This window comes from Pleurodeles waltl, chromosome 1_2, assembly GCF_031143425.1.
Source record: "Pleurodeles waltl isolate 20211129_DDA chromosome 1_2, aPleWal1.hap1.20221129, whole genome shotgun sequence".
Classification (NCBI taxonomy): Eukaryota; Metazoa; Chordata; class Amphibia; order Caudata; family Salamandridae; genus Pleurodeles; species Pleurodeles waltl.
In genome coordinates this window covers 1,325,257,693-1,325,285,310 of record NC_090437.1, presented here as the reverse complement: position 1 = coordinate 1,325,285,310, position 27,618 = coordinate 1,325,257,693, and the positions used below count along the sequence as shown (strand labels likewise).

The 27,618-nt window shown below is 45.5% G+C and overlaps 1 protein-coding gene across 1 annotated transcript in view; it reads left to right on the top strand.

The window, feature by feature from the left end:
* The window catches only part of LOC138257110 (long-chain-fatty-acid--CoA ligase ACSBG2-like), a 293,313-nt gene that overhangs the window by 148,752 nt on the left and 116,943 nt on the right, over nt 1-27,618 (top strand). The window contains exons 6-8 of the mRNA XM_069205886.1: nt 4,209-4,358; nt 6,024-6,188; nt 15,515-15,633. Coding sequence (XP_069061987.1) covers nt 4,209-4,358; nt 6,024-6,188; nt 15,515-15,633 — 434 coding nt within the window. The remainder of the gene's footprint in view (nt 1-4,208; nt 4,359-6,023; nt 6,189-15,514; nt 15,634-27,618) is intronic.

Here is a 27,618-nt window from a genome sequence, read left to right as displayed (position 1 = left end):
TTGCTCTCCAATAGCAGCTTGAGGCAGGTAGGGAAAAGTAAGAAATATTGTACTACGAGCTTGCTGAATCTTTTCTTTGTGCTCAGGAAAAAAGACCTTTGATGTTTCATGGCTAGTGTATAATGTGCAAACAGCATAATCATTTGATTATACAGTTTCAGGGGGCAATCCTATCCTACTGCCATTAAAATGCATCTTGGTGCCTATAGTGAAGCAGTTTGGCAACCATGAGATGGGGGGAACCCTGAGATGACAGCCACTTTGGGACGCTGTGTACCCTCTCCAGTTAGAAAAATGGAGTGAGATCTGAGGTGGGGACAAAGGAGCGGAACCACTTGTCCAGAAAATTCAGTGGATCACAGCCATTCAGACCCTCCTGGAGGCCTATGATACAAACATTGCTTCTATGGGAGTGTTCCTCTGTGTCTTCCGCTCGGTCCTCCAGGGTATTCACTTGGGCCTGGGGGTCTGCTAGTGCCCATGGGTCTCAGACATCTGAGGTTGCAATGTTGGCAGTTCCTTTTCATCCTCTGCCATTTGGTCTAACAGTCTAACAGTTTTCTATGGTAATCTCTGAGAAATCTGGCTACAATCATCAGGGTTTCCACCTTTGACTCTATGGACAGATGTGAGCTCTTGATGGCAGCCAGGACTTTACCAAGCTTGTCATCTGGGGCAGCAAGTTGGGTTTACAGCAAGACGACGTTCTGGCATGCTTGTCTGTTGCCGGATGGCCGGGTGTGACAATGTGGACACTGTGGTCCGTGCCAGCCTATTGTGTCAGCTGGGGACAGGGGGGCCCAAATCAAGCCAGGCAAACCTGGAAGTGTATCAGTAGCTGGCCCTCTGGTGTATTGGATGGGCTGCAGGACTGCAGTGAATGATAGCTGGGGCCACAGCAAGGACGTAAATCTGTTCAGGGCCTCTCTGTGTGCCTTAGTGGGGGCCAGCAGGGTAGCCAAATCACCCACAGACTTTGGCTGCAGGATGGGGGCCATTTAATTACTGGTTGCTCCATAGAATCCTGTTGCTCGGGGATGCTGACATCCTGAGATTGAGGCAAAGTAAGGGGAGAGGACGAGGTGGCCAGCTGGGAGTTGCTCCTTTTCCCTTCCTTGATATCCTAGGTTAAAGAAAAGGGTTTTCACTACCCAGTTTACGAGCCATCAAAGCTAGAAAAGCTGGAAAGATCCTACAAAAGGATACCCCAAAACAGAAGGAAAAATACAAAGCATGAAAAAAATCCTGGGGGAATTATATTGAATGAGGATAGATAGCAGTAGAAATGGAGTAGTGCTAATTTACAATGATCTTAAAAACTATTTAGAAACAAAAAGTTTTGGAAAGTCCTCCTTATTTCCCTGGTCACGCCCACACATTTTGGACAGACATTTTGGTTACTGACTCTTGGATGTGCCCTGGGTACTGCTTACCAGTCCCAGGGCCTGTGCTCTGTGTAAAAGTGGATATGCAAATTAGGCTAATTATAATTGGCAATATTAACCCACCTATAAGTCTCTAGCATATGGTAGGGCATGTAGGTTTAGGGACCCCAGCATAGGTAGTACACCCATAGGTGCAGTGCTAAGGTGCCCAGTGTAATTTTAAAGGCTTTTAAACTAAAGTTACATGCAAATTCGACTTTGAAATTAAAAGTAGTTCCAAAGTCTTAACCTACCTTATTTTTACATATAAGCCACCCCTAAGGTGTGCCCTATGTGCCCCTAGGGTTGGGTGCCATGTAAGTATAAGCAGGGATCTTATAAAATAGTTTTAAAAGCCCTGGTGAGGTAAAACAGATACATTTATTTTGCATTCATTGTAGTGAATGGCCTCCCTAGGCTAGAATTGTCCCCTTAAGTTAATTTTTATAATAAATCCCACAATTTCCAGTTGTTGAATTTAATATACTTGTTCAGGTAAAGAGTTTTAAACTCTACCTGAAAAGTTGCCAACTTCAGCCCAGCATCCTTCTCTAATTGGCCAGCCTCTGGCAGCCTGGCCAGGCTGCCTTGATGAGGTGTGAGGTGGCCTGTCTGAACACAAAGAGATGTGCCTGTGGGAGGAGAACTTCCCTCAGCAGATGGAAAAGCAAGAAGGAGGGATGGCTGCCAAAATGGTCTTCAAAGACAGGGAAAGGCATTTAGAGCAAACCAGCACCTCCCTCAAATCCTGCAAATCCAGTCAATTAGGTGCCCCCTTGATTAGATTAAGAGAGGGCAGGAGAGGGGTGTGTTTAGGATTTGTAGCCACACCAGTGGGTGGGCTCAGCCTGATGTAACCTCCAAAAATCAGTTTCAGCCATGATGGATTTTTGGAGAATGGTACTCTCTAGGATTAATTTTTGCCACACTTCTCAGGAAGTAGTCATCACAGGGGGAAGAACCCTGCTTCTGATTAGACAACCAGGACCCCCCTGTTTTTCACCGAGGAGCAAGGACACTGGAAGAGCTACACCCACACCTCAGATCCCTACCAGGAAGAACAACAGGAGAAGAAGGACTGCCCTGCTGGACCCCTGACCTGCACCTGGACCCTGCACTCAGAAAGACTGCACCAGCTGCACACTTGGGCTTCACCGCAAGAAGGACTTTGCGTGGCTTCAACTGATTCAAGGAGGGACTCCCTGTTTGCTACAGGTGAAAAACTGCTAACCAGAGTCCCCTACACCAACTCCTGAAGAAACTGACAAGCTGACCACTGTTCAGTGGTTAAATTTGGAGTTTGCACCAGGTGCCTTGTGGGAGTTGTAGTCCGCACCCTCCATGAACAACTTAGAGCTTCTGCAGCCTTGGGGTGAGCTGTGAACTCCCAAAGAACCTTAAAAGACCTTCTGGAAGAAGATCCAGAAGTTTGGAGAAGTTTGAAGAACTTTTTGAAAAAAGCTCCATAGAGGGACCGACCTGCTGCGGCAACTCTAGCCAGCTTGCCTCAACCGCAACCTGGCTTGACTTGCAGGTTCGTCCTGGTGAAGAAAATCTCAGAAAAGTGACTAGGTCCGAACGTAGGAAGTTGACCGGGACCTCCTGAGCAGTGTATCTGAAGCAGGCTCCAGGGACGTTGGATCCAACTTCAGGTTTGCCCCAGTCAAAGGATTTTCAGCTCGAAAAAGTAGAAATCTCCACGAGGGCTCCTGCGACGCGTATCCGAGGAAGGGTTCAAGGAGGTCGCATCGGACTGGCGACTTCTTCCCAGTGAAGAAAATCTTCAGAAAAACGATTAAGTCCCAAAGTAAACTTTTGACCGAGGTCTCTCGCTTGTGGTAGCCGAGCAGGGCTCCATCGCGGTTGGCCCCAAACCATAGCCGAACAGCGCTCCATCGCGGTTGGCCCCAAACTTTGACTTTGCCCCGGTCGAGGAGCAACCAGATGACCAGAGTGGCGCTTTTTGTTTCTAGGCGCTAAAAAACACGAATTATTTAAAAATACATATCTCTGGTTTCCCTTATCTGATTGTATTTGTTTTGGTGTCATTTTAAAGATAACAATAGTCTATATTTTTATAAATTGGTTTTGGATTTTTAAACTGTTTCCTGTGTTTTATTTAATTACTGTTTTATGATACTTGAATGCTTTGCACTTTGTCTTTTACTTTAAGCCTTGTCGCTCGTTGCGAAGCTACCAATGGTTTAGCTGTTGTTAATTTACTGAGACCTAACTGAACCAAGTGGGGGTTAATGGCCAATTGCTAAGTGTAGGTACGTACCTGCGCTTACTAATAATCCATTTTCCAACAAAAAGAGATGAGAAATATGTTCCTAAGCAGATATAAAAAGGGAAAACCACAGGGTCAAAAAAGTAAGTGGCAGGCAAAGGTATGAAAATTTACCAGCATTAAAAATACAGGATGCATTTGCAAAACACTGCCTAAGGCTTTGAATACAGAAAACGTCTATGAAGTGAAAATATGTGAATCAAGAAGTACTTAATGTTGGTCATCTTAGATGGGGAACAAAACTAAGCTTATGCAAGAAAATGTGCTATGATGGGTTGGTGTCCTTATCTGGTAGACACACAGCAAAATGGAGGCTTTGGAGATTATAACAACTTTCAATGACCAATGTGCATGACATCCCTCATGCTCCAGGGGAATGTACATTGATTCCATGCTGGCATAGTCAAATGCTGCCTTCTCTGTTGAAGATAAACAGGGAGTGCATATCAGACAGTGGAAGCTTTTGTATTTCTCATATATATTTCTATCCCTAGTGGAAGGAATTTATGCAGCTGGGAACGGACATACCTGATTCTAAACTGGATGAAATTTGTAGAACCCTGAAGGCCAACCAGTGCTGCACTATGGTCTACACTTCTGGGACCACAGGACCACCAAAGGGGGTGATGCTAAGCCATGACAATGTGAGTATTTGTAATGTTTATGTACTTTCAATAACAGGAGACTCGATACACTGTGTGTAGCGTAGCTAAAGTAGAGATGCTAAAGGCCTAAAAGCGGCACGTTCAACTAAACACAAAGAGATTAGCAAAATTAAGTTACATAAAAATATATTGTGATAGTATCTAATGAAACAAATTACAAATCAATCTCAACTTATGAATTGAATAGCATATTTTTGGTGGGGAGGTTGTCTAAACTCAAGTTCCACATGGTCTCTTGCACCCTTGTTGAGATATTCTCATTTATGTCTCTCTCCAGCACTGGGAGTGGGTGGTAGGATTTATAGATTATATAACAAATCATTCTTCTGTTGGGTCTTCAAAGGGAAACCTCAAGAAGCTTCCCCCACATTCCAGATGGAGGGCACCAGGAATATATCTTGGACCTCAGACATCACTTCTTCAGTACACTTCTGGACCTGTTGATACTCTGCCAGAAAGAAAGAATGATGTGCTGATGAAAGGACTTCCAATCTGCTGGAATGTTGCTCCGAAGGACTTTTGACCTGTAGTGCTGACCTACTGCCTACATCAGGACAGAGAGCTCCAACAAGCTTGAACCCAACATCTGGACTCTTCTACCTGTGAGTCTACCCTGCTAAGAGCTGCCACTCCTGTCCTGAAACCTTGGAAGTGGGCCTAAGGTGCTCTGCCAGCCTCTGTGGATCCAGCAGAACCAATGGATTTCCTCTTGTGTGTCAGATGCAGCACTAAGTAGGCTTGTCACTGCTGCATGGACTGGTTCTTCTACAAAGTCCTGGATCACATCAGAGCCCATTGCCTCATCTGAACCACAAATGCATGATAATTCCCTTGCGCACTCCCTCACATCCTTCCTCAACAGGACCCTTGATGATGATGCAGGACCTCACATTGCAGCCTTGCTGCATCTTGGAACCAATGCATGGCTTAGACTGATCAACACATCTTTGACACAGACCCTTGCATTGCACCACAAACTACGATTTAAGGCACTCTTGTGCGGGAGGCCTAACTGAGTCCCTGTAGCCAGGCTGCGTTCCATCTCAGATGGCTTGAACGTGGGACTTTGGGCCTGATTTAGGGTTTGGCAGATGGGGTTACTCTATTACAAAAGTGTCAGATGTCCCATCTGCCATTTCACGATTCCATCATAGCCAGGGATATCGTAATACGGTAGAAGGGATAACCGTCTCACATTGTGATGGAGTAACCTATTCTCCAAACTCTAAAACAAGCCCTTTTTCCCAGTTTAGTATGAACGGATATCCACAGTTGGCACTTTGTGCTTTTTGGTATTATTTTCACTGAAATATTTAACTTTGCACATATCTCTGTTTCTACTGATTGGATGCTTGTCATTTTGGTGTTGTTTTATTTATTAAAAACTACTCTATCTTTTAAATTAGGGTGGTATCCTTTTTGGGTGTATTTTCACAGTGATTCAGTTTGCAGTGTTGCACAAACACTTTACTCACCCTGAGAAGAATTGTGGTTCATTCTTGAGAAGAGTTTCACCCCCACCAACCAGTAACCCAATTTCTTATGCTGTGCTATTAGTCTTTCCTTGGAAAACATCCACTTATTTGTATTAGATTTAGTTCATTTACCAAAGGTTCCTAATGTTTTCATTATGTGTATTTTTAGGTCACATGGATGGTAAAAACATTTGGGAAGCATTATGGCCTTCAAGAAAATGAGGTTATGCTCAGCTACCTTCCTCTGAGCCACGTTGCTGGACAACTCTATGACATCTGGCTACCAATGTGCATTGGAGGGACCACTTACTTTGCAAATCCAGGTGCTTTAAAGGTAATCTGAGTGATAAATAAGATGGGAAATATTTACATATAATTTATTTGGGTGGTCTGCTGATTTTACCTACCTGATGATATTAAACTTGGTTGCTTACGTTGATAGGAGTGAAATGGACACATGTGCCTGCTTTTTATGCCCCTTGAAATTACGGAAGAAGAAACAGATGGTCATTTAGCTTCTTCTCTAATATAGATCATGTCCACATACATATAGCTCTGGCAAAACCCTAAGGTGGAATTCCCTGATTAGGATGGGAGTATGGTCAAATGCTAATAATGGAAAAACTTTGCTTCAGTTTCCAAGCTGTTGATCAGAGTCACCAATGCCTCCAGCAAGCACGCTGGCTGTGTGCCACAAAGAGGTGTCACAGTGACTGTTATCCCCCTAAGGGTGATCCACGAAAGGGGACAAAATGAGTCTCTTTGACCCCCACAGACATACTCTGCATTCAAAGGACTCTCTGTCCCCACTCGTAAACCAGGCCAAATTGCTGACTTCATTAAGACAGATGGAACGGCTGTTACAAACAGCTGTTCCACCCTTCATTTATGTACTGCCTCCAGTCAAGCATGAATTTACAGTTTTCCTGGAGTCAGCACATCATGTGTAATAGTGCACTCTATCACTGTTTGCAACCAGTGGGTCTAGTTAAAGAACTGCTGTGGTGCAAACAGAGGCAAAGTGCCCATTGTACACTCCAGATGTCCACAGTTGCAGGGTGAAAATGCAGTGAACAAACTATGGGCAAAGTTTAACTACTGTGCAAGGAACATTCTAAAGCTTTTTTGCTCATGCACCCCTGGCTACTAAAGAGGCTATCAACTTTGGATTTAGGTTAGTGGTTCTTATTTTTCCTGCTCTATTCATCTATGTTGTGAAAATAGACTGATATTTTTTTATTGATATCCTTGATATTGACCTTTGGTGCGCGTTCTATGAATGTGTCACACAGCATTTGAGGTACTAACAAGTAAGTACATGGTAAAACATATATTTACTGTTTCATCCCACTACCTCAAGACAGTCAAAACCTAACTTGCAATGTTGGTACTTTTTGAGCTAATAAGTGAAACATAAGGGTTAAATAAACAGTGGAAAAATACAGGTATGTAACTTTGAACCACCCAGTAACATACTGACTGCACCAGGGCATGGGGCATAACATTCAAGGGCATCAGTGATATGAGAACACTATTAATCATAGTCCAGGAAATTCCATTTTCTACTTAATGGAGAATGGGTCAACCTTCAGGATTGGTGGTGATAGAGCTTTGCTATGGGCGGGGTCATAGCTTAGTCAGTGAGAATCATAGGGGTGTGAATCTCAAATTTCCTATCTAAAAAGCACTGGGCTGCAGGGTGAAGGAACGAGAGACCAAGGTTTGGGATACCAAGGTTTTGGATCCACGTGTTTACATAAGGACCAGTGTTTGTATTGATTTGCAATAAGTGGTCTCTATCTAGAGTAGCACAGTGGGCACTAAACAATGAGTTGGAGCTCAATCACAAGTGATTGCAACTGGCTAAAAAATATTTGCTAAGGATCACACAGTTAGCACAAGCAAGAGGCAGGTATTGATTTCAGGTTATCTGGTTTCCGGTTTTGAAATCCAGTCACCATATGGGTATCTTCATATTTCTCTCTCTCTCTCTTTTACGTCAAAGGGCACTGTGTTGTCTTTCATTCTTGGCCCACAGTGAGAAAAACCAACAGAGAGATAGCAGACTTGACTCAGGCCCCCCAGAAGCAACTACTAAGACAAGAATGAAATTAATTGGAGGATTCGCATCCCAAACGCCTCCACCTGGCTAAGAGAGAGAAGTGCTGTGTTGTGGGTGCTTTCAGCACTAATCTGAACAAGCTTAGGCTGGTTGCTGCTTACATTTCAATGGACCAGTTGTTCAACACAAGGAAGTGACTGAAGGAGAAATGATCTACCCCATGGATTGGGCTCAAATTAGATTTGTTGAGCTGTATAGCAACCTGAACAGGTACTGAAATGGTGCAGGCAACTTTGCTATGGTCCTGCAGGAATACCTTGAGGGATCCCATGAGTTCCATTTAGAGAGAGTGAAAAAGCAAGGGTGATACAGCCCAAGAAAAGACGGAATGAGGTACACCATGATCACCATGGGCTCCAGAAAAGACGGAATGAGGTACACCATGATCACCATGGGCTCCAGTGGTGAAAAAGGTGAGTGCTATAGTAGATGTGATAAAAGTGGGATAAACACTGAAGGTCTTTATGGATTGTCTGTAATAGACTTGTTACTAGATAGACAGGTGCTTACCAACTTGTAGTTGACAGTTTAATGTAGCAGTACTACTGTAAATAGCTAGATAAATGTTGTGAAATGCAAAATGGATTTGAGTGTTATGAATTATATATTGTGAGGCTAAGATTTCCATGGTAGAAGCAATAAAACACATTTGGAGACCTTATTAACATTATACAGAGAAGAATATGGGTAGTGGTGGTAAAATGGGTGTCCTGCCTATGGGTTATAGAAGTACAATCAATGATAGTTAATGTTGAAGGTAGTCCAAAGTAGAGTAGAGCACAGTGCTAAGCGGTGGAGTATGCTCCACTACCTAAAACCAAGAAACACCATGCATATATTTTTAAAGATACACCAGCACTCCAAAATAGTTCATAATCAACAAGTTATCCAGATGAGTTCAGTTGTAGTAGGTTCCATTTATTTGTAGATCTGGACATCAATGTAGGAAGATAAGTATCGTTCCACAATCGCAGCCAACCCGTGTTTTGTCACAACTGGTGACTTTTTCAAGGCTAGTTGGGTAAGCAAAGTTTGATTCAGAAAACTACCACAGGGTGTGTCAGAACTGTGGTGGTAGGATCTCAAACCCATGGTGCATGGATTTAGCTCAGTACACACACGGAGTTACAGATTCCCAATGGACTGCGGTCTTAATACAAAAACCTCAAGATTTTCTTTGTACAGGCAGTGCTTTCAGCTTACTTAGCAGCAGTACCATTAAACAGTGGTCACAAAGTGGTAATCCAAACAATCTGTTCTTCTTGCAGACAACACACTCAAAGATATATGCAAATGAAATAAATGGCAGCGACACAGAACAACTAGAAGATGCTGGTAAAGTTGTTACTATTAATATGTACAGTAGAAACAATTCAAGCATGTTTGCAATTTAGATAACATCCTAAACCCTAATGCTATTTATAAACCCTACACTATTTTAGTATCCCTGCCTGTCGATCATTTGGAATGGATCATACAGCATACCTTTTGAAACACCAAGTCTGGGTGTTTGTTATAGGAGTACTGCCACAGACGAACAGACTTCTGCTTCAGCCAAGGACAGGAGTTCCTGCAAGGCTGCTTCATGCTCCTGCAGCTAGCTCTCCCAATGCACCTCTCCATTTGAGAGCAGAGTCGGGAACAGGAATCAGCAAATTGACATGAACTCTGGTGATAATCTCTTGGGCGAAAACTTCTCCAAATCAGTGGTCAAAAACCCAGAGTTTTACAGAAATGTGGTCACTGATTTGATCTAATGTTTTCAAGACAAGTCACAGTTTTAGACATTGTTACCTCCTTAGTCTAAACTGTCACAGCATAATATTTTTAAAATTAACTTCACATATTTACATTAAAGGATAGAACCATGTTAACCTTGAAATCTCATAGAGATCTGCTGTGATAACAGGGGCATACATGAGTACATTGTAAGCCTACAGTGAAGAGTTCCATTTTGAAGATAAAAACAGAAACAGAAATATCTGCCTGCACTAGAAGCAAACATGTTTATCAGCAATTTAAATGGAGAAGGAATCTCACACTTTCTGATTTGGATGCTAAAAGGATTGAAAGCAAAGCAAATTTAGAAAATAAATAATTCTGGATGGGAACTATTGTAGTTTAAACAACATTCCCCAGATTGTGGGTAAAGATGACATTTCAGGCATGTGTTTTTGTTAGACCTGTCAGCGTTAGGGTGGTCTTACCCCAAACTATTTGGCAGCTTGCCTCAAATTTGTCTGAATGTTTGCTCTGTTGGTCTCAGGACGCAGTGCACATTACCACTGCTAACCAGTGCTAAAGTGCAAGTGCTCACTTACCGAAACATGGTTTAGTTGGCATATACCTGATTGGCATTGTTAATTTACATGTAAGTCCCTTGTCGAGTGGTATACCATATACCCAGGGCCTGCATTGCAAGTGCAGTCAGGAGCCAGGGCAGGGGAGGCAGGAAATTTCTGGTACTTCAGAGAACTCTTTTGAAAACTTCTCCCACCTTCTAGGAGCAGAGCACCAGGGTATAAAAAAACCTGATCCTCAGTTCACTACTGATTTGTTGTAGCAAACCTGTAGAAAGGGTGCTGAGAGTGTAGATTGGAGAGAAAATGAGTAACTAATATAGTGGTAGGTGTCATGGTTAAACACACAATGAAACTAGACAGGAAATAATGTTCCTTCTTATTTATCTCAAGGCATCAAGTTAAGTGAGGGTCAGTATGTCTCTTGCCAAAAACTAACTCACAAAAATATCGGTGGCAACTCATCAGGACCATCAAATATCCTAAATTCCGAGGTATTGGGACAGGTGTCCAAATTAGTGAAGTGCCCATCCCAAAAGACCACCTGTATAGCTTAGCTAAACCAATGCCTCTTATAAGTAATGAAGAAATGAGGAAGAATCCGAACCAGAATAAAAATATAATGAATTGTATTGGCATATTATGTAGAATGATTCTATTATCATTCTACATAATATGCCACTTCTCTGTTCATTTATCCAGGTATGGTAATCTCTATATGCTTGAGTCCACATGATAATACAGATGCTGTTCTTTGTGTCACAGTTCTTGTGACTCATAAATGTCCACGTGTGTAAATTGTCCAAAATTATCTTCTTAGTGGGCTTTGTCAGATGGCTGATACAAAGATTACCACATGGGAGATAGCCAGTGACCTGTGGCTAACCCCATTTGCTGCTTTGTTCTTTCTCTGGTGAAGAATTTGGTCTAGTATGCACCTGTATATCTCTCAGAAGATTACTGGTCCGTTTTTAAGAAAACAGGGGGATAGGTATATTGAGGGAGCCAGGTTTTGATTCTATTGGAGTAGGGGCTGTAGGTAGACACATTTGTGAGTCTGTTGTCAGGTTCTTTTGTTTTAGCCTTAAGGAGGGCTTCACAATAGTTATTCATGGCCCTTTTCCGAACCATGTTCATCTTACGTTGGGAACAGTTCCTCGCTCTCAGGTTGTCTGTCAAAGACAAAGCTTGTTTGTCAAAGTCTGTGATTGTGCTACAGTTACAACAGATCCTCAAGAATTGACCGAATGGTATGTTATCCCTGAGGGCCCTAGGGGGATGACTGTCAAAACTTTCCTAATCCTTATCTTCACTTGGGGACACCATGTACCTACACACTCAAGATACTTCCATGGAAAGCACCTTTGAGCCAACTTTGGCCTGCCTCTATATATTCCACATTGAGAAGAAATGCATTCTCTGTAGTGATAACACATCAGTATCTCAGTCAATCAGTACTTGTATAGCACAGCTTTCCACCCGTGAGAGTATCCAGGGAGCAGGTTGCTAGGCTCAGTCTAAAGACAGGTCTTGCATTTCTTCCTGAAGTCTGTCAGTGAGGGTGATGTTCACAGGTGGAGAGTGAGGATGTTCTAGGACTTGGTGGTGAGGTGGGAGAAAGAGCGGCCTCCACTGTGGCTACAGCAGATGTGCTGTGTCATTGCAGGAGTGAGGGGCTTAGAGTTAAAGGATCTGGATGGTTATTAGACGTTTAAGTGGTAGTGCATGTATGCTGGAACTTGGTGGTAGAGGGCTTTGTAGGTGTATGTCAGTAGTTTGAATTGACATCTTTTCTGGATGGGGAGGCAGTGGGGGTTCCTCAGGTGTTGGGTGATGTGGGTCTCTTTGGGCAGGTTGAGGATTAATCTGGCCACTGAACTCGAGTTTGGTGGTAGTCCCTGTATAAAGTGCATTGCCATAGTCCAGACGGCTGGTAATTAGGGCTTGCATGACTGTTTGTCATGTGCTTATGGGAAACAATTTGAAGATTCTTTGGAGCATGAAAAGATTGTAGAAGCAGGCAGAGGAGACTGAGTTGATCTGTCACTTTATGGTGAGTTTGCTATCCAGGATGGTGTTGAGTTTCGGGGTGTGATATTTTGGTGTGGGTCCATTTTAGCATGCCACCAGGTGCCATTTCTGAGATAGGAATGGTTGCCAAAGATCAACACTTCGTCTTGTCTGTGTTGAGCTTCAGACAGTTCTCCTTCATAAAGCATGCAAAGTCCTTTATGCAGTTATGAAAGTTGGTCTTTGTGGTGATGGGGTCTGTTGAGCTAGAGAAGGAGCTGGGTGTCATTGGTATAGGATATGAAGTTGATATTCTGGGTTCTGATGATGTTGGCTAGATGCTGCTGCTAAGGGATGAGCCTTAAGGGACTCCACAGATAGAGCTTGTGGGTTCCGAGGTGAAGAGGGTAGGTGGATTCTCCGTGTGCATCCCATGAGGAAAAATGTGATCCCTGTATACCGATCTGGTGCAGTTTCTTGATAAGTGTGTGGCCACTGTCCAGGCATGGATAGGTGTAAAAGGGCCAACCTTTGGTGCATCTTCATGGCATTGGAGACATGGACGTGCTGCAACCTCCATTAAGTAGGTCCTGGGAGAGATGCTGGGGAGGCAGGCAGGTAGAAGCGGGTGCCATGAAGTGGGTGGCAGGAAGCGGAAACCGGATCCAAGTGCTGACCAGACAAAAGTGACAAGCTGACCCATGAATAAATTAAATAAATATGATGACCCCAGGAATAAACAAAATAAATTGGTAACTGGAAAGAAAACCTAAGGCAATTAAATTAAAAGGCACTAGCTGGCTGAAATTGAGTGAGTGGGAGCTGGTGAGGACCTGCTCAATGGGACCACTCTGCAGCCTTCTTTAAGTTGGTCCTGGAAGGAGCACTGGGGATACTGGCAGCAGGAAATGGGTTTTTGGAAGTAAGAAACAGCGCTGAGTGGCAAAAAGTGACAGCCTAAGGGCAGGAACAAATTAAATAAACAGAAAGAAAAACCCAAGGGAGTGAATTTAAAAGGCACTAGCTGGCTGACAGTAAAAGGCACTAACTGACTGACAGGGCAGGTTTCCATAGACTGACCTGCAAATGGCAGAAGTAGACCTAGTAGCAGTGTGGGGGAAAGGGGCAGTTGATCTCAGTGAGGAGGAGCTAGTAAGGACCTGCTCAATGGGGCCGCGCTGTGACTTCCATTAATAAGGTTCTGGTAGGGGTTCTGGGGAGGGGGGCAGCGGGAAGCAGTTTTTGGAAGCGGGTGGTGGGGAGCGGAAAACTGTGCCAAGCCCCCAAATGTGACAGGTTAACCCCATCAACAAGTTAAACAGGATGACCCCAGGAATAAAATAAAATACTTTGACTTCAAAGAGAATAAATGTACTGTTCCCACTCCAGTGAACGCAACAGTAGGAAAACCATTGGACTTCAGAGGGGTAATTAGTAACCTATTTACAATGTAATTATTAATTTTCAATAAAAAAAATGGTTCTTTAGTTGCCACCTATACCCCTACAAGCCTAGCGACACAGAACTGAAATAATTATTATAATACGTCAATTATTAAGTATTATTAATTACCTAATTACATTACATTCTGACTCAATAACCCTACAAACCCTACAAACCCAGCAGCCCACACCTAAAATATACCTAGTAAATATAATTATTACACAATTGACAACATTATTAATTAATTAATTATGCAATACATTCAATATTACCTTAATAATGCCCCTCCCTATACCCTAACAAACCTAGCAATCCACAAATAAAATATGACTAAAATATTTAAATATTGCAAAATGTACATAATTATTAATCACTCCAATACCTAATAGTAAATTAATAATATATTATTAATTAATAAATACTTAATTGTCTTCCCACCCTATACCCCTCCAAACCCAGCAGCTCACTACACTATTCACATTTACATTCTAAATTCTAAATCTAAAGCCCAGCAACCCACATCTAAAATGTAACTAAAATAAATGATGACTACATAGTTAACATAATTAATAATTAAAAAAATAGATTGTTGATTAATTATTCCCTCATTAACTTTCAACCCTATATATGAAATATAGCAAACAACACCTAAAGTATAAATAACTAAATCAGTATTGTATCATATGTATATATCTATATATATATAATATAAATAATTAATATCAATTGTTTGATTACTTAAAAATTATTGGTTAATAATTTTTTTTTTTGTATTACTTATTGAATTTCTACTCTGTCTTCCTACAGACCCAACAACTAGCTACCATAATATTTGCAATTAAATTAATAATTCTAAATCACTTAAAATCCCAAACTATATACAACATTAATAACAAATGTACAAACAATAAAACAACATATATTAAAATGTTAAAAACATATTCTTTACAACTGTATTCTTGTTAACTATTTGACTGACCTAAAAAGTGATATTCTTGACAAAGGTATTTCTAGTCATATTTTTGTATAATGCTATTTCTTCCTGATAGTTCTGTTTTTCGATATTAAAAACTCAATACATTTTGCAACGACCTATTCCTAAGTAGAGCATAACTGTTCAAGGCCTTTGATCAAACCTGTTTAAGCTGGAAAAGGCACGAATGTTTCTATGTAATGCTCCATCACGGAACAGACACTCTTTTAATTCCTTTAGTGATATAAGTAAAAAAAAATTCCAATAGGTGGTTGTATATGAAAAACCGATTTGAAACAGCAAATTATAATTGGCACCATAATTTGGTTTGATGCCAATGGGGACCTCCAAATGTCTGTGCCATGATCATCACATTATTTTGAATTACATGTCCATGAGAGGGATGAAGAGGGGTGATTCTTAGACGATCCAGAGGATCATTATTTCTGGCTTCTATGCCCTCAGCGGTAGCCATCAACTTGTTCTCATTTCCTCAGGCTGCTTATCTTACCTTGTGTAACCCACATTAATGTTTGTACAGTTATTTGCCAGAAATGTTGGTTAGATATCTGAAAGAGTCAAAACCTATATTTCAGCTCTAAATTTTCTAAATACTGAGATAGAATGTTTGTAATAATAGGGCGAAAAATGCTTGTTTCAACAATATAAATTTTGATAGGAAATGTATGGATAGAAGCAGCTGGCTTTCAGTCATAAAAGTATATCTCAAATAGAACACTGACATAGAAGAATATTTTTTTTGTACAAATTCATTTTATCATCTACTTATCTGTATGTTTTTTTAATCATAGGGCTCCCTGGTTAATATGCTGAAGGAAGTTCAACCTACCATGTTCTTTGGGATACCACGTGTTTGGGAGAAGATCCAAGAAGTGGCAGAGGCCATGGCTAGTTACAACTTTATGAACAAGTAGGCATGATAATGTTTTATACTATCCATGTTGGGAGGGCATAGTTAATGATTGTTACATGTGGTGCTCCTAGGCTAGACAGTGTCATTTGAATACTGTTGTTGATCACCAGTGTCTCAGAGCATCATTACCTATTGCATTCTGAATATATGACTAGGTAAACAAAATTGACACATGAGTCTATGAATAGCAAGATGTAGCAGTCAAGGTGTGCTCAAGATGTGGTACTATGTTTGAAATGCAGATATGTTGTCTTAGCTTACAATAACAAGATAGTCTAGAGTATTCAGTAAACATCCGTTCTGTGGTCAAGACACAACCCAAAATGTTTTTGTAATTCTTACACAGTAACACATGATGAACCAAATTAAATGATCACCTATGGTAGTGGTATGTTACAGGATCAAGTTTTATATATTTGCTTTTGTCAGAACACAGCCTCTTACCATAGCTTTGTTTGTATGTACTAGGCACAGATGCCCAAAGAAAAATGCTGCAATGTATCAAAAATTCCTGTTTTGTGATACATTCTCATTGTCTAGCTGTGTAAAGGGGGGCAAGCCAGAAGGTGTTATTATGGGTTACAGGGAGTCAGCAAAAATGTTGCAGTGTCCAGCATATTTTAAACTCCCAGTGACTGACTATAACAATATGAAATAGCTTTTTTCAAGCACAAAAATATACAAACGCATGTATCAGTGTCACTGGGATTCCAGTGCAATGGGCAAAGACACTGGCCCTCATTACAACTCTGGCGGTAAATCCCACTTACTGCCCTGCAGAAGACCACCAACACACCGCCGCGGATCCCCGCTACTGCTATTACGACCCACAGCTCGGAATCTGCCAAAATCCAGACACCCACACAAGTCCGCCACACCAAAGGTCAGTGATAAACTGGCGATAATGAAACCGACACCGTCACACCAACAGGAATACACCCACACTATCACAACCCACAAATCCATGCGGCGGTCTTTCAACCGCGGTATTCCATTGGCGGTACACACCGCCTCGCTCAAAATACACACACATTTACAAAACACAACCACATTGGACAATTCCACATACACACACCTGATACACATACACACACCACACCCAGAAAACCCATACCACTATAAAACACACACCCACATCACCCACAAACCCCTATGACAAAAATTGAGAAAGAAGGCCAGAGAGAGACACCACCATCTACAAACTAGCATCCACAGGCACTCAACACCATCACTCACACAACATCCAAGCACCTCACACAACACACACAAACACATCCCCTCACACATCACAACACACACCACCTCACACATCACCCACACCACCCCATGGCTCCGCAAAGGCTTCCCAGGTTCTCAGAGGAGAAGCTCAGGGTCATGGTGGAGGAAATCATCCGGGTAGAGCCACAGCTATTCGGATCACAGGTGCAGCACACCTCCATAGCTAGGAAGATGGAGCTATGGTGCAGAATAGTCGACAGGGTCAACGCAGTGGGACAGCACCCAAGAACACAGGATGACAGCAGGAAGAGGTGGAACGACCTATGGGGGAAGGTGCGTTCAGTGGTCTCAAGACACCATCTTGCAGTGCAGAGGAATGGGGGTGGACCCCCACCTCCTACCCCACAATTAACAACATGGGAGGAGCAGGTCTTGGCTATACTGCATCCTGAGGGCCTCTCAGGAGTAGATGGAGGAATGGACTCTGGTAAGTCAAAGCTTTTACTACTTCATCCCCCACCCTACCTGCATGCCAACACATACCCCTACCCTCACCCTCACCCCATCACTCCAACTCCTCACAGGTGTCCCAATATTACAAACCACCCATCCCAACACCAAGCCCTGCATGCAACAACAGAGCATGGACACCCATCACCAATGCATGGCCACTGCACATACCCACACACCCCTAAACAATTAGCACACAAGCTCCTATACAAGAATGCAAGCACTGGGGTACAGGTTCACCCACCCATTGCACACCATGGCACACACAGATGCAATAATCATGCCTTTACACCCCTGCAGGACCCCTACCCAACCTCACCGGACAGGAGGTTCCAGAATTGTCACTGCACCCACAGAAGAGGCCCACAGTGATGACAGCAGCTCTGTCCAACTGGATCTAGATGACCAGCCCGGCCCGGCCCATCTGGGACCTTGGGACAGTCGGTTCCCCTCACACTAGCACAAGCCACAACAGAGCCTCCCCCCTCTGGAAACACCTGCACAGCACCCACCTGGCGGGCCCATACCTTTGTTCCAGGACACGTCAAGCAGCAGTGTGTCCACCACTACAGGGGACCCAGGCTAACCCACCACCCCAACAACACCAGGGACCTGGGGGCAGTGCTGGTGGGCACACGGTTCAGGGGACAGAGGCACAGGAACACAGGGGAACTGGGAGGGCTGCTGTGCGACAGGGGGAGGACAGGCCCAGGGTACCCACTCTCCACGAAGCCCTCTCCAACATCATGGGAGCCTACCATCATTCCCAGGAGACGATGGCAACGGTACTGGCCAAGTTTCAGGAGACCCAGCGGCTGCAGGAGGAACAGTATTTGGGCTTCAGGGAGGAACTCAAATCTGTTAACACCATCCTGGGCACCATTATAGAGGTGCTGAAGGAACTTGTCAACACCAGGAGGGACACTGTGGCACAACAAGGGGCCCCTGACACTAGCCTGGATGATGAACTGCCCACCCCCTCCGCCGGCGCTTTTGGACAGGAGGCACCGCCACAGGACCACAACACCAGCACCCCACCCCCTGCAGAAGGACAACCAACCCGCAAGCGGTCCCTGAGATCCAGGACCAAAGACAGAGAACAATGCCAAGACCCCCGCCAAGAAATGAGACCACCCTGAATGTCATCCTTTTGTCCCACTTTGTCACCCTGTCCATCCATCAACTGCCCCAGCTCGACTTCCTATGCCCCTTTGGACAAAGCACCTGTGAGACTAATAGCCTGGACATTCCTCCACCATCACCCTTGACCATTTTAATACCCCCTCCACTATTTAGCACTTAAATAAACACCCTTAATTCACAAAACAATCTGGAGTCAGTCTGTTCTTTGGTAAATGTGTATTTGCAATACCTGTGGAAAAACAGCATTATCCAATGTATTGTGAACATACCTATGTCACACAGCTCTAGTCCATGAGTAAACAAAGCAGATGTCACACAGTGGGACCCACATCTGTGAAATAGAAAGGGATAGTGACAACTCAGGGGTCCATATACTGGGTGTAAGTGACAGACAGATGTGAGGTACAACTAGTGTATCAGATGTAGCAGGCAGTGATGTATTCTTACCTGTGTCTCACTGGAAGTATTGATGAATAACCGTATTTCTGTTGTCGATATCCTCTTCTTCAGCTTCCTCGTCTTCACTGTCCACAGGCTCCACAGCTGCCACAACACCTCCTTCAGGACCATCCTCCTGCAGAAAAGGCACCTGTTGTCACAAAGCCAAGTTGTGCAGCATACAGCAGGCCACAATGATCTGGCACACCTTCTTTGGTGAGTAGAATAGGGAACCACCTGTCATATGGAGGCACCAGAACCTGGCCTTCAGGAGGCCGAAGGTCCTCTCAATAACCCTCCTAGTTCGCCCATGTGCCTCATTGTAGCGTTCCTCTGCCCTCGTCCTGGGATTCCTCACTGGGGTCAGTAGCCATGACAGGTTGGGGTAGCCAGAGTCACCTGCAAATGTCGAGGGACAACTGTTAGACACACACTAACCCTTAGGGACAACCCCAGGCACCTAGTTACACTGTATAGGGTCCATGTCCTCACCTAATAGCCACACACGGTGCCTCTGGAGTTGCCCCATCACATAAGGGATACTGCTATTCCTCAGAATGTAAGCGTCATGCACTGAGCCAGGAAACTTGGCGTTCACATGGGAGATGTACTGGTGAGCCAAACACACCATCTGCACATTCATTGAATGGCAACTCTTCCGGTTTCTGTACACCTGTTCACTCCTGCGGTGGGGGGACCAAGGCCACATGTGTCCCATCAATGGCACCTATGATGTTGGGGATATGTCCCAGGGCATAGAAGTCACCTTTTACTGTGGGCAAATTCTCCATCTGAGGGAACACGATGTAGCTGAGCATGTGTTTCAGCAGGGCAGTCCACACTCTGGACAACACGTTAGAGAACATAGGCTGGGACATCCCTGATGATATGGCCACAGTCATCTGAAAAGACCCACTTGCCAGGAAATGGAGTACTGACAGCACCTGCACTAGAGGGGGGATCCCTGTGGGATGGCAGATAGCTGACATCAGATCTGGCTCCAACTGGGCACACAGTTCATGGATTGTGGCACGGTCCAGTCTGTAGGTGACAATGACATGTCACTCTTCCATTGTCGACAGATCCACCAGCGGTCTTTACACCGGAGGATGGCGCCATCTCCTCACTTGCCCCAGCGGACGTGCTCTATGGAGGAGAACAGCGAGCAGAGGGTCAGCCAACACTGAGGTACGAAAGTATCAACTTTATAGCACAATATTTAAAATCCGCTAGGTGCCTGTCTCTGTGTGTATGCAAGGCCTAGATATGTGTGACACATTTTAAAATAATGCCATGTGGCCCCCTGAAATGGTGGCTGCCTGACCTGTAAGGTGGGACAAGGGGATATGAGGTAACTGCGCTGGCGTTGTACACCGTTGCGGTAGGCGGTCGAAAACCACGACACAATCCTGGATTGGTTAACATTGGGCCCTATCGGTTCCAGGAGCCAATGACGATGTACGCCGGCGGTGACGGTACGCACCGCCGCGGACGTGACCGCCATTTTCTCTCTGTACACTGACTTGATACCTGATCTTCGACAGGAGAGGACCTACACTGCAAGTGCTGCTGTGACCTCAGTCTGGAAGAGACAATGGCTCATGTGTCTGGGGAAAGGGCCCTTGCCTTCACCACGGAGGAGTCGGAGAAACAAGTGGATGGGGTCCTCCCCCAGTACACTCTACTCTACGGTCCTCCAGACAAGCAGGTAAGTACACTGTGTGCATGCTGTATGGGCAATGCCTGTGTGGAGTGGTGTGGATGGAAGATAGGGGGGTGAGAATGAGGCATGCATGAATTGACGGTGAGTGCATGTGCGTCATGGCAAGGGTAAGGACACGGACCAATGATTGTGATGGTCCAGGCGGTTAAATCTTCTCCTTTTCCCCTGTACTATTCCTGTAGGTCAGCGGCCACCAGAAGAAGGATATTTGGCATGCCATTACCAAGGAAGTCCGGACCCTGGGGGTCCACCACAGACGGAGCACCCACTGCCGGAAAAGATGGGAGGACATTCGCCGCTGGAGCAAGAAGACGGCGGAGGCTCAGCTGGGGATGGCCTCCCAACGTGGGAGGGGTGCCCGTCGCACCATGACACCTCTGATGTTCCGGATCCTGGCGGTGGCCTACCCGGAGTTGGTTGGGCACTTGAGGGCATCACAGCAGCCACAAGGGGGTGAGTACACTCGCAATCAGCTGATTCAGCGTGCATTGGAGGTGTCTGGGTGGGGGAGGTGGGCTGTGGGTTCCCCCAGGCCAGGGCGAGTTTAGTAGGCAAGGTCCCTCGTAAGGCAGGCCATGTGGCACCCCACCCCAACAGTGTTCATAGCCAACCACACCTAGTCAGGCTCCTGTGACTTCCAGGTGTGCAGCAATCGGGCATAGGCCTTGTACCTCATGTCCCTGTGATGAATTAGGGAACTCTAAGTGCACGGCGTAGTGAAGAGGGCTTCTGTGTCTGTAGTGTCCGCCAACGGTAGCGGTATTGCATGCACTGAACATATCTTTCTTCTGTCTCCCCCCCCCCCTTTTTGTGGTCTCCCTGTTCTTGTGTGCAATAGCATCATCAGGCGGAGGAGCAGTGGCACTGGAGCAGGAGGGAGCTACATCCCACATAGCCCTGCAGGCAACTGACTCAGAAGTCACCAGTGGGACGGAGGGCGAGGAGAGCTCCACGGCGGGGACAGGAGCTGATACCAGCGACACAGACTCCTCCTCTGATGGGAGCTCCCTTGCGATGGCGGGCCCCTCTGTGCCCCCTGCATCTACAGGTACAGCCGCCAACCCCCCATCAGCACCACCCTCCCAGCAGCACCTCAGCGTGTGTCCCGTGCCTGCTCACCCAGTAGGGTGGGCATCTCCTTCGCCCCAGGCACCTCAGCCCCTGCCCCAGTCAGCCCTGCTGCCCTCAGTGAAGATGCCATTGACCTCCTCAGATCCCTCTCTGTTGGGCAGTCTATCATTCTGAATGTCATCCAGGGTGTAGAGAGGCAGTTGCAACATACAAATGCATACCTGGAGGGCATTCATTCTGGTCAGGCAGCCCAACAGTGAGCTTTTCAGACTCTGGCATCAGCACTGATGGCAGCCATTGTCCCTGTGTCCAGCCTCCCCCCTCCAACTTCCTCCACCCAGACCCAATCCCCAGTACCCCAGCCTATCCCATGCACACCATCAGACCAGCATGCACACACCTCAACACACAAGGGAAGCTCTGGCAAACATAAGCACCACACATCCCACAGGCACTCACACAAGCATCATACCCATGCAGACATACCAACATCCACTGCCTCCACCGTGTTCCCCTCCTCCTCGTCTCCCTCCTCCCTCCCTGTCACATCTACAGTCACACCTGCATGCACTACATCTTCAGTCACTGCGTTTATCACCCGCACACCCCTCACCACACACCGCTCACGTGCAATCACCACCCCCACTACCCTTCACACATCCCCTGTGTCCTCTTCCAGTGTGTCTGTGAGCCCACCTCCCAAGGTACACAAACGCAGCCACACACCCACCCAACAACCATCCACCTCATGACAGCCTCCAGCCCATGCACCTTCACCCAAAGTCAGCAAACGTACACCTCCTACAACCACTACCTCTTCCTCCACTCCCATACCCCCTCCATCTACCCATCCCAGTGTGTCCAAAAAACTTTTCCTGGCAAACCTTGACCTCTTTCCCTCACCTCTCCCACCCCTTCTGTCCCCTAGGACACGCCTTTCAAGGTCCCAACCCAGAACCTCAGCCACGACATCAGCCGGACCAGTGGTGGCAACAGTAACTGGCTTGTGGAGTGCACCAGGCAGCAGGGCAGGCAGTGTGCAAAGGAGCAAGACCACGGATAGTCCCCCACCTCAGAAGCATAAGAAGTTGGCCACTGCCCGGAGGGAGAAGGGCAAAACACCTGCCATCAAGCCTTCTCCCAGGACTACAGTTGGGAGTGTGAAGACAGCTGCGCCAACATCCAAGGTGGGGAAGGGGCACAGAAAGCAAGGCAAGTCCCCGCAAACCTGCACGGCGGACAAGACCGCCACCAGCACAACTGCCCAGGACACTGCCGCCACCAGCACCACTGGCCAGGACACCGCCACCACCAGCACCACTGCCCAGGACACCTCTACCAGCAGCACCGCTGCCACCAGCACCACTGCCCAGGACACCGCCACCAGCAGCACCGCTGCCCAGGACACCGCCACCATCTGCACCGTTGCCCAGGACACCGCCACCAGCTGCACCGCTGCCCAGAACACTGCCACCAGAAGCACCGCAGGCCAATGAGCGCTGCATGGGCTGCCGCGAATGAGCAGGATGAAGCACTCTGGGCACAAAGCCTCCTCCAGAACCAGTGGAGAAGGGCATCCACTACCTCAATCCTTGGCAGGATGAAGCACTCTGGGCACAAAGCCCCCTCCAGAACCAGTGGAGAAAGGCATCCACTACCTCAGTCCTTGGCAGGATGAAGCACTCTGGGCACAAAGCCCCCTCCAGAACCAGTGGAGAAAGGAATCCACTACCTCAGTCTTTGGCAGGATGAAGCACTCTGGGCACAAAGCCCCCTCCAGAACTAGTGGAGAAAGGCATCCACTACCTCAGTCATTGGCAGGATGAAGCACTCCACGCACAAAGCCCCCTCCAGAACCAGTAGAGATTCACATCCACTACCTCAGTCCTTGGCAGGATGAAGCACTCTGGGGACAAAGCCCCCTCCAGAACCAGTAGAGATTCACATCCACTACCTCAGTCCTTGGCAGGATGAAGCACTCTGGGCACAAAGCCCCCTCCAGAACCAGTGGAGAAAGGCATCCACTACCTCAGTCCTTGGCAGGATGAATCACTCTGGGCACAAAGCCCCCTCCAAAACCAGTGGAGACTGTTATCCACTTGAGAGACTGTGGCTTTGCACTCCCCAGGATAAAGCAGTGGGCAAACCACCCACTGGAGAGACTTGAGAGACTGTGGCTTTGCACTCCCCAGGATAAAGCAGTGGGCAACCCGCCCACTGGAGAGACTTGAGAGACTGTGGCTTTGCACTCCCCAGGATAAAGCAGTGGGCAACCCACCCACTGGAGAGTCTTGAGAGACTGTGGCTTTGCACTCCCAAGGATACATCACTGGGAATGGAGCCCCCTCGTAGATCTGGCGTTGTGCACTCATCCGGCTGAGGTGCCCCCCCTTCCCTTCCCCCTGAGGTGCCTGCCGTATTTCTATTTGATGCCCCAGCACTGTTCTCTCCGTTTTGATCGGGTATTGAGTGTGGTCCTCGCCCATGCATTTTGGGCTCAGTGGTCCACGGACTATGTAGGTGCAGTACATGGACTTTCAATCATGTTGTGTATATTTGTAAATAGTGTATATATATTTTTGGGTACTGTATTTGAATTGATTACAATCGTTACAATCATTTCCTTTTGTCCTTGCGTTCTTCCAAGGGGGGTTGAGGGGTGTAACTGTAGTGTATCAACATGTATTTGTGTGTGTGTTGTTGTGTGTGAGGGTGGGGGTGTTGCGTGTTGCGTGTGTGTGTCACTCTCTTTTCCCTCCCCCCTCCCCTGTGTCGTAGGTGCCGTACTCACTGTGGTCTACTCCGCCGGCGTTCATGCTCCTGGTAGAGGAGCAGGAAGACAAAGGCAGGTAGTATATGAAGTTCGGGCTCCATGGCGTCCTGGTTCCTCATTGGTTGTGTAGAGGTGAGCGTTTTCCTTTCCAAGTCCTGTTTCCGCCGTGTTTTTGTTCGCGGTGAATCCGCCCCGGAAAAGGTGGCGTATTGGCCTGATGTAATACTGTGGGCGGTACATTGTCTTCCGCCTGTCTGTTGGTGGTGACCGCCACGCTGTTTGTTTGTACTGCCGTGGCGGTCGGAGTGTTAAAGTGGCTGTCTATGTTGGCGGTTTCCGCCATGGTCGTGATTCCAAATTTTTTACCGCCAGCCTGTTGGCGGTCTTACCGCCGCTTTAACAACAACCGCCAGGGTTGTAATGACCACCACTGTATACATTTTCAAAAGACCACTTACAGATTTAATTATTCTTAAAACTAATTTTAGGGACTACTAGTGCTTGGATCAGACTTATAACAAGGGTAGATTCTCAAACAATTTTCATCACACTCAGTATATTGCTCCTGGCCCCCAGACAAGGCAGGTTAACCAACTGTCCTTTTCGAGTCAGGACTTGATCGTTCTCATGATTTCAGGCAAAAGGCAGGTAGGTAGCTCAGCATAAAAACACTACATATTGTCTATAGAAGTTATGGGGATATATTGACTTTCTTTTGTTGTATGTCTATTAGGAAATATTGACTTATAAAGTGCCTAGTGCCTTTTCTATTGGCTTAGATTCTACCTAAGAATACAATATTATAGGTTTAGTTGCCACAAGTAGTACTTACCTTCTTTTTGCAGGGAACCTTTGTAAAGTCAAGTAATTGGTTAATAGACCCAGTCAGAGGAGCACGTTAGACACAATCTTAATGTACCAAGCTATTTTGGTCAAACATGTATTTCATATCATTTGGCTGGAGGGAGGAGCATGTATAGCATTCTTTTATTTGCAGCAAGAGAGATGGGTAGACGCCCAGTGAAAATCTCCAACGTTAATTTAAAATTTTAATAGTATATAAAGAGATAACATACCATTTTTGATAACTCTCCATCCCACTGAGTCTGTGTTAATATGCCAAAATGGCAAAATAAGAATTGGAATACAGCATTGCATATCTGTTTGCTTAAGTCGGACTCCTCTCTGTTTTCAAGGCCCAGTGCTTGTGACTCCCACTGAGGTAACTGCTAGGACGCTTCATCTGAGTCAAAGTTCTTGTGAGAGAGAATGTGTGCCTCTCTGTTTCTAAGAACTCAGTGCATCCTATTTACAGTGGTTTCACTGGATGACAGTAAGAAACTGTAATTCTGTTGTTGGTGCACCATGAAAGAATCTCATCACAATGCTTATAGTCTTTGTTGATCTTGGGCGGCTTCCTCCCTATCCATGAGTTTCTCACAACCTTGATCTCCTTGTCAGAGACCAGCTCTGGCAAACACAGGGCACTCCATTGTTTTTTCATTCCTGTGAGGGTCACAACAGTAGAGATTCAATCAGATCTTCAGAGCAGGACAGGCTTTAGTATTGGTACAGACTGGTGCAACAATCTTTATTAGTGCCGCTCCACAACATTCTTCTTCAATGATTCCCTTAGTATCACCCTCCAACAATAACCCTCGTCTCTCTCTCTCTGTCCCCACTGTTACATTTATTTAATAACTTACACTACTCATCCCAATGTAGGTTGTTAGAGCACTTTACATCACACAGACACATATTGTAAAACACAATTAATCATACACATGCATACATAAATGTATAGGAAATATTATATAAGAGAATTGGGGCTGCAAGGTGTAAAAGGAACATGCCTACCCCACTGGACATCCCTACCATACTGGTAGGAATATATCAATAGTAACTGCTCTGGAGAAGCATAGATAGACTCACATTCAAAAAGTTAACATTGTGGTGGGTTGTCTATACTGATAAGAATTACTATCCAAAGGAACCCTTTTAAGAACTGTAGAATGAGAAAACAATGAGGTTCTAAAACTATGCCTTGCAGTTTGCATGTAGCCCTTTGATGCAGGTAGATAGCTCATATTGAAGGATTATAACTTATGAACAGAAAGTAACAAAGAGATCTCTGCAACAAAACTAATAACCAACTGAGCTATCTACATAACTAAAAATCTGTGATCTGAATATTGCACGCCATGCTTTGCAGCAGGCACATTAGACCTCAGGACTAAGGTATTGTGTGTCTAGGCAAAAGAAAGACTTTATTAGCATATATTTTATCCATCAGAGTTATCTTGAAGTTATTATTCTCCTCTGTAAAAATCTAGAGACACAAACAACATCACAGGCATCTCTTGCCTCACTCACCTGTCACTGCTTCAGAGTGCAAATGGCACCTCCTTGAGCTTATGCAATGGTATCTCCTTGAACTTGATGTCCGGTGAGGCAGTACAGATGGCACTACCCTAAAACCAGCACTGTTCCAGAATTATTCACAGGTTTCAAGTCAAATGGAAAGATCTAAGGTTTTGCTTCTAATCACATATCCCCGTCTTCTGGTTTATCAAAGCTTCTCCAGAAAAGCTACAAGTACATTTTTATGAAGTGACAATCCTTATGCAGTTCTGGGGGCATTGTTAAGAAACTCAAGAGAAATAATAAATGTGGCATATTAAAAATCCATAGCTTTTGAAAACTGGAATTAGGGCATGCCTTCCCTGCCTCTCGGGGTCATTATGAGTTTGGCAGTCACAGGACAGCCATGTCGGTGGTGGGAGTAGTACCAGTGGAGAAGACTGCTAAATTATGATCAAGAGAATATAGCCAATCCACCACCAGCACCTCCAGTGCGGTCAGACCAACCCGGATGACGTTAGCCACCTGCAGGCTGGTGGAGACCAAGTTCCTGTCTGACAGATTATGAGGCTGCCCACCACAGAAACCCTTGGGGAAACCAACTCTATAAGAGGACACACGCACCTTCAGGAACACATAACCATCTGGAGCCAACATGGAACCTGAACTACACGTCTTGCAGATGCTCCTGCTTGCCCGATGACTCTGGAACAAGTGACAATGATGACAACAGCAACCGTGAGTA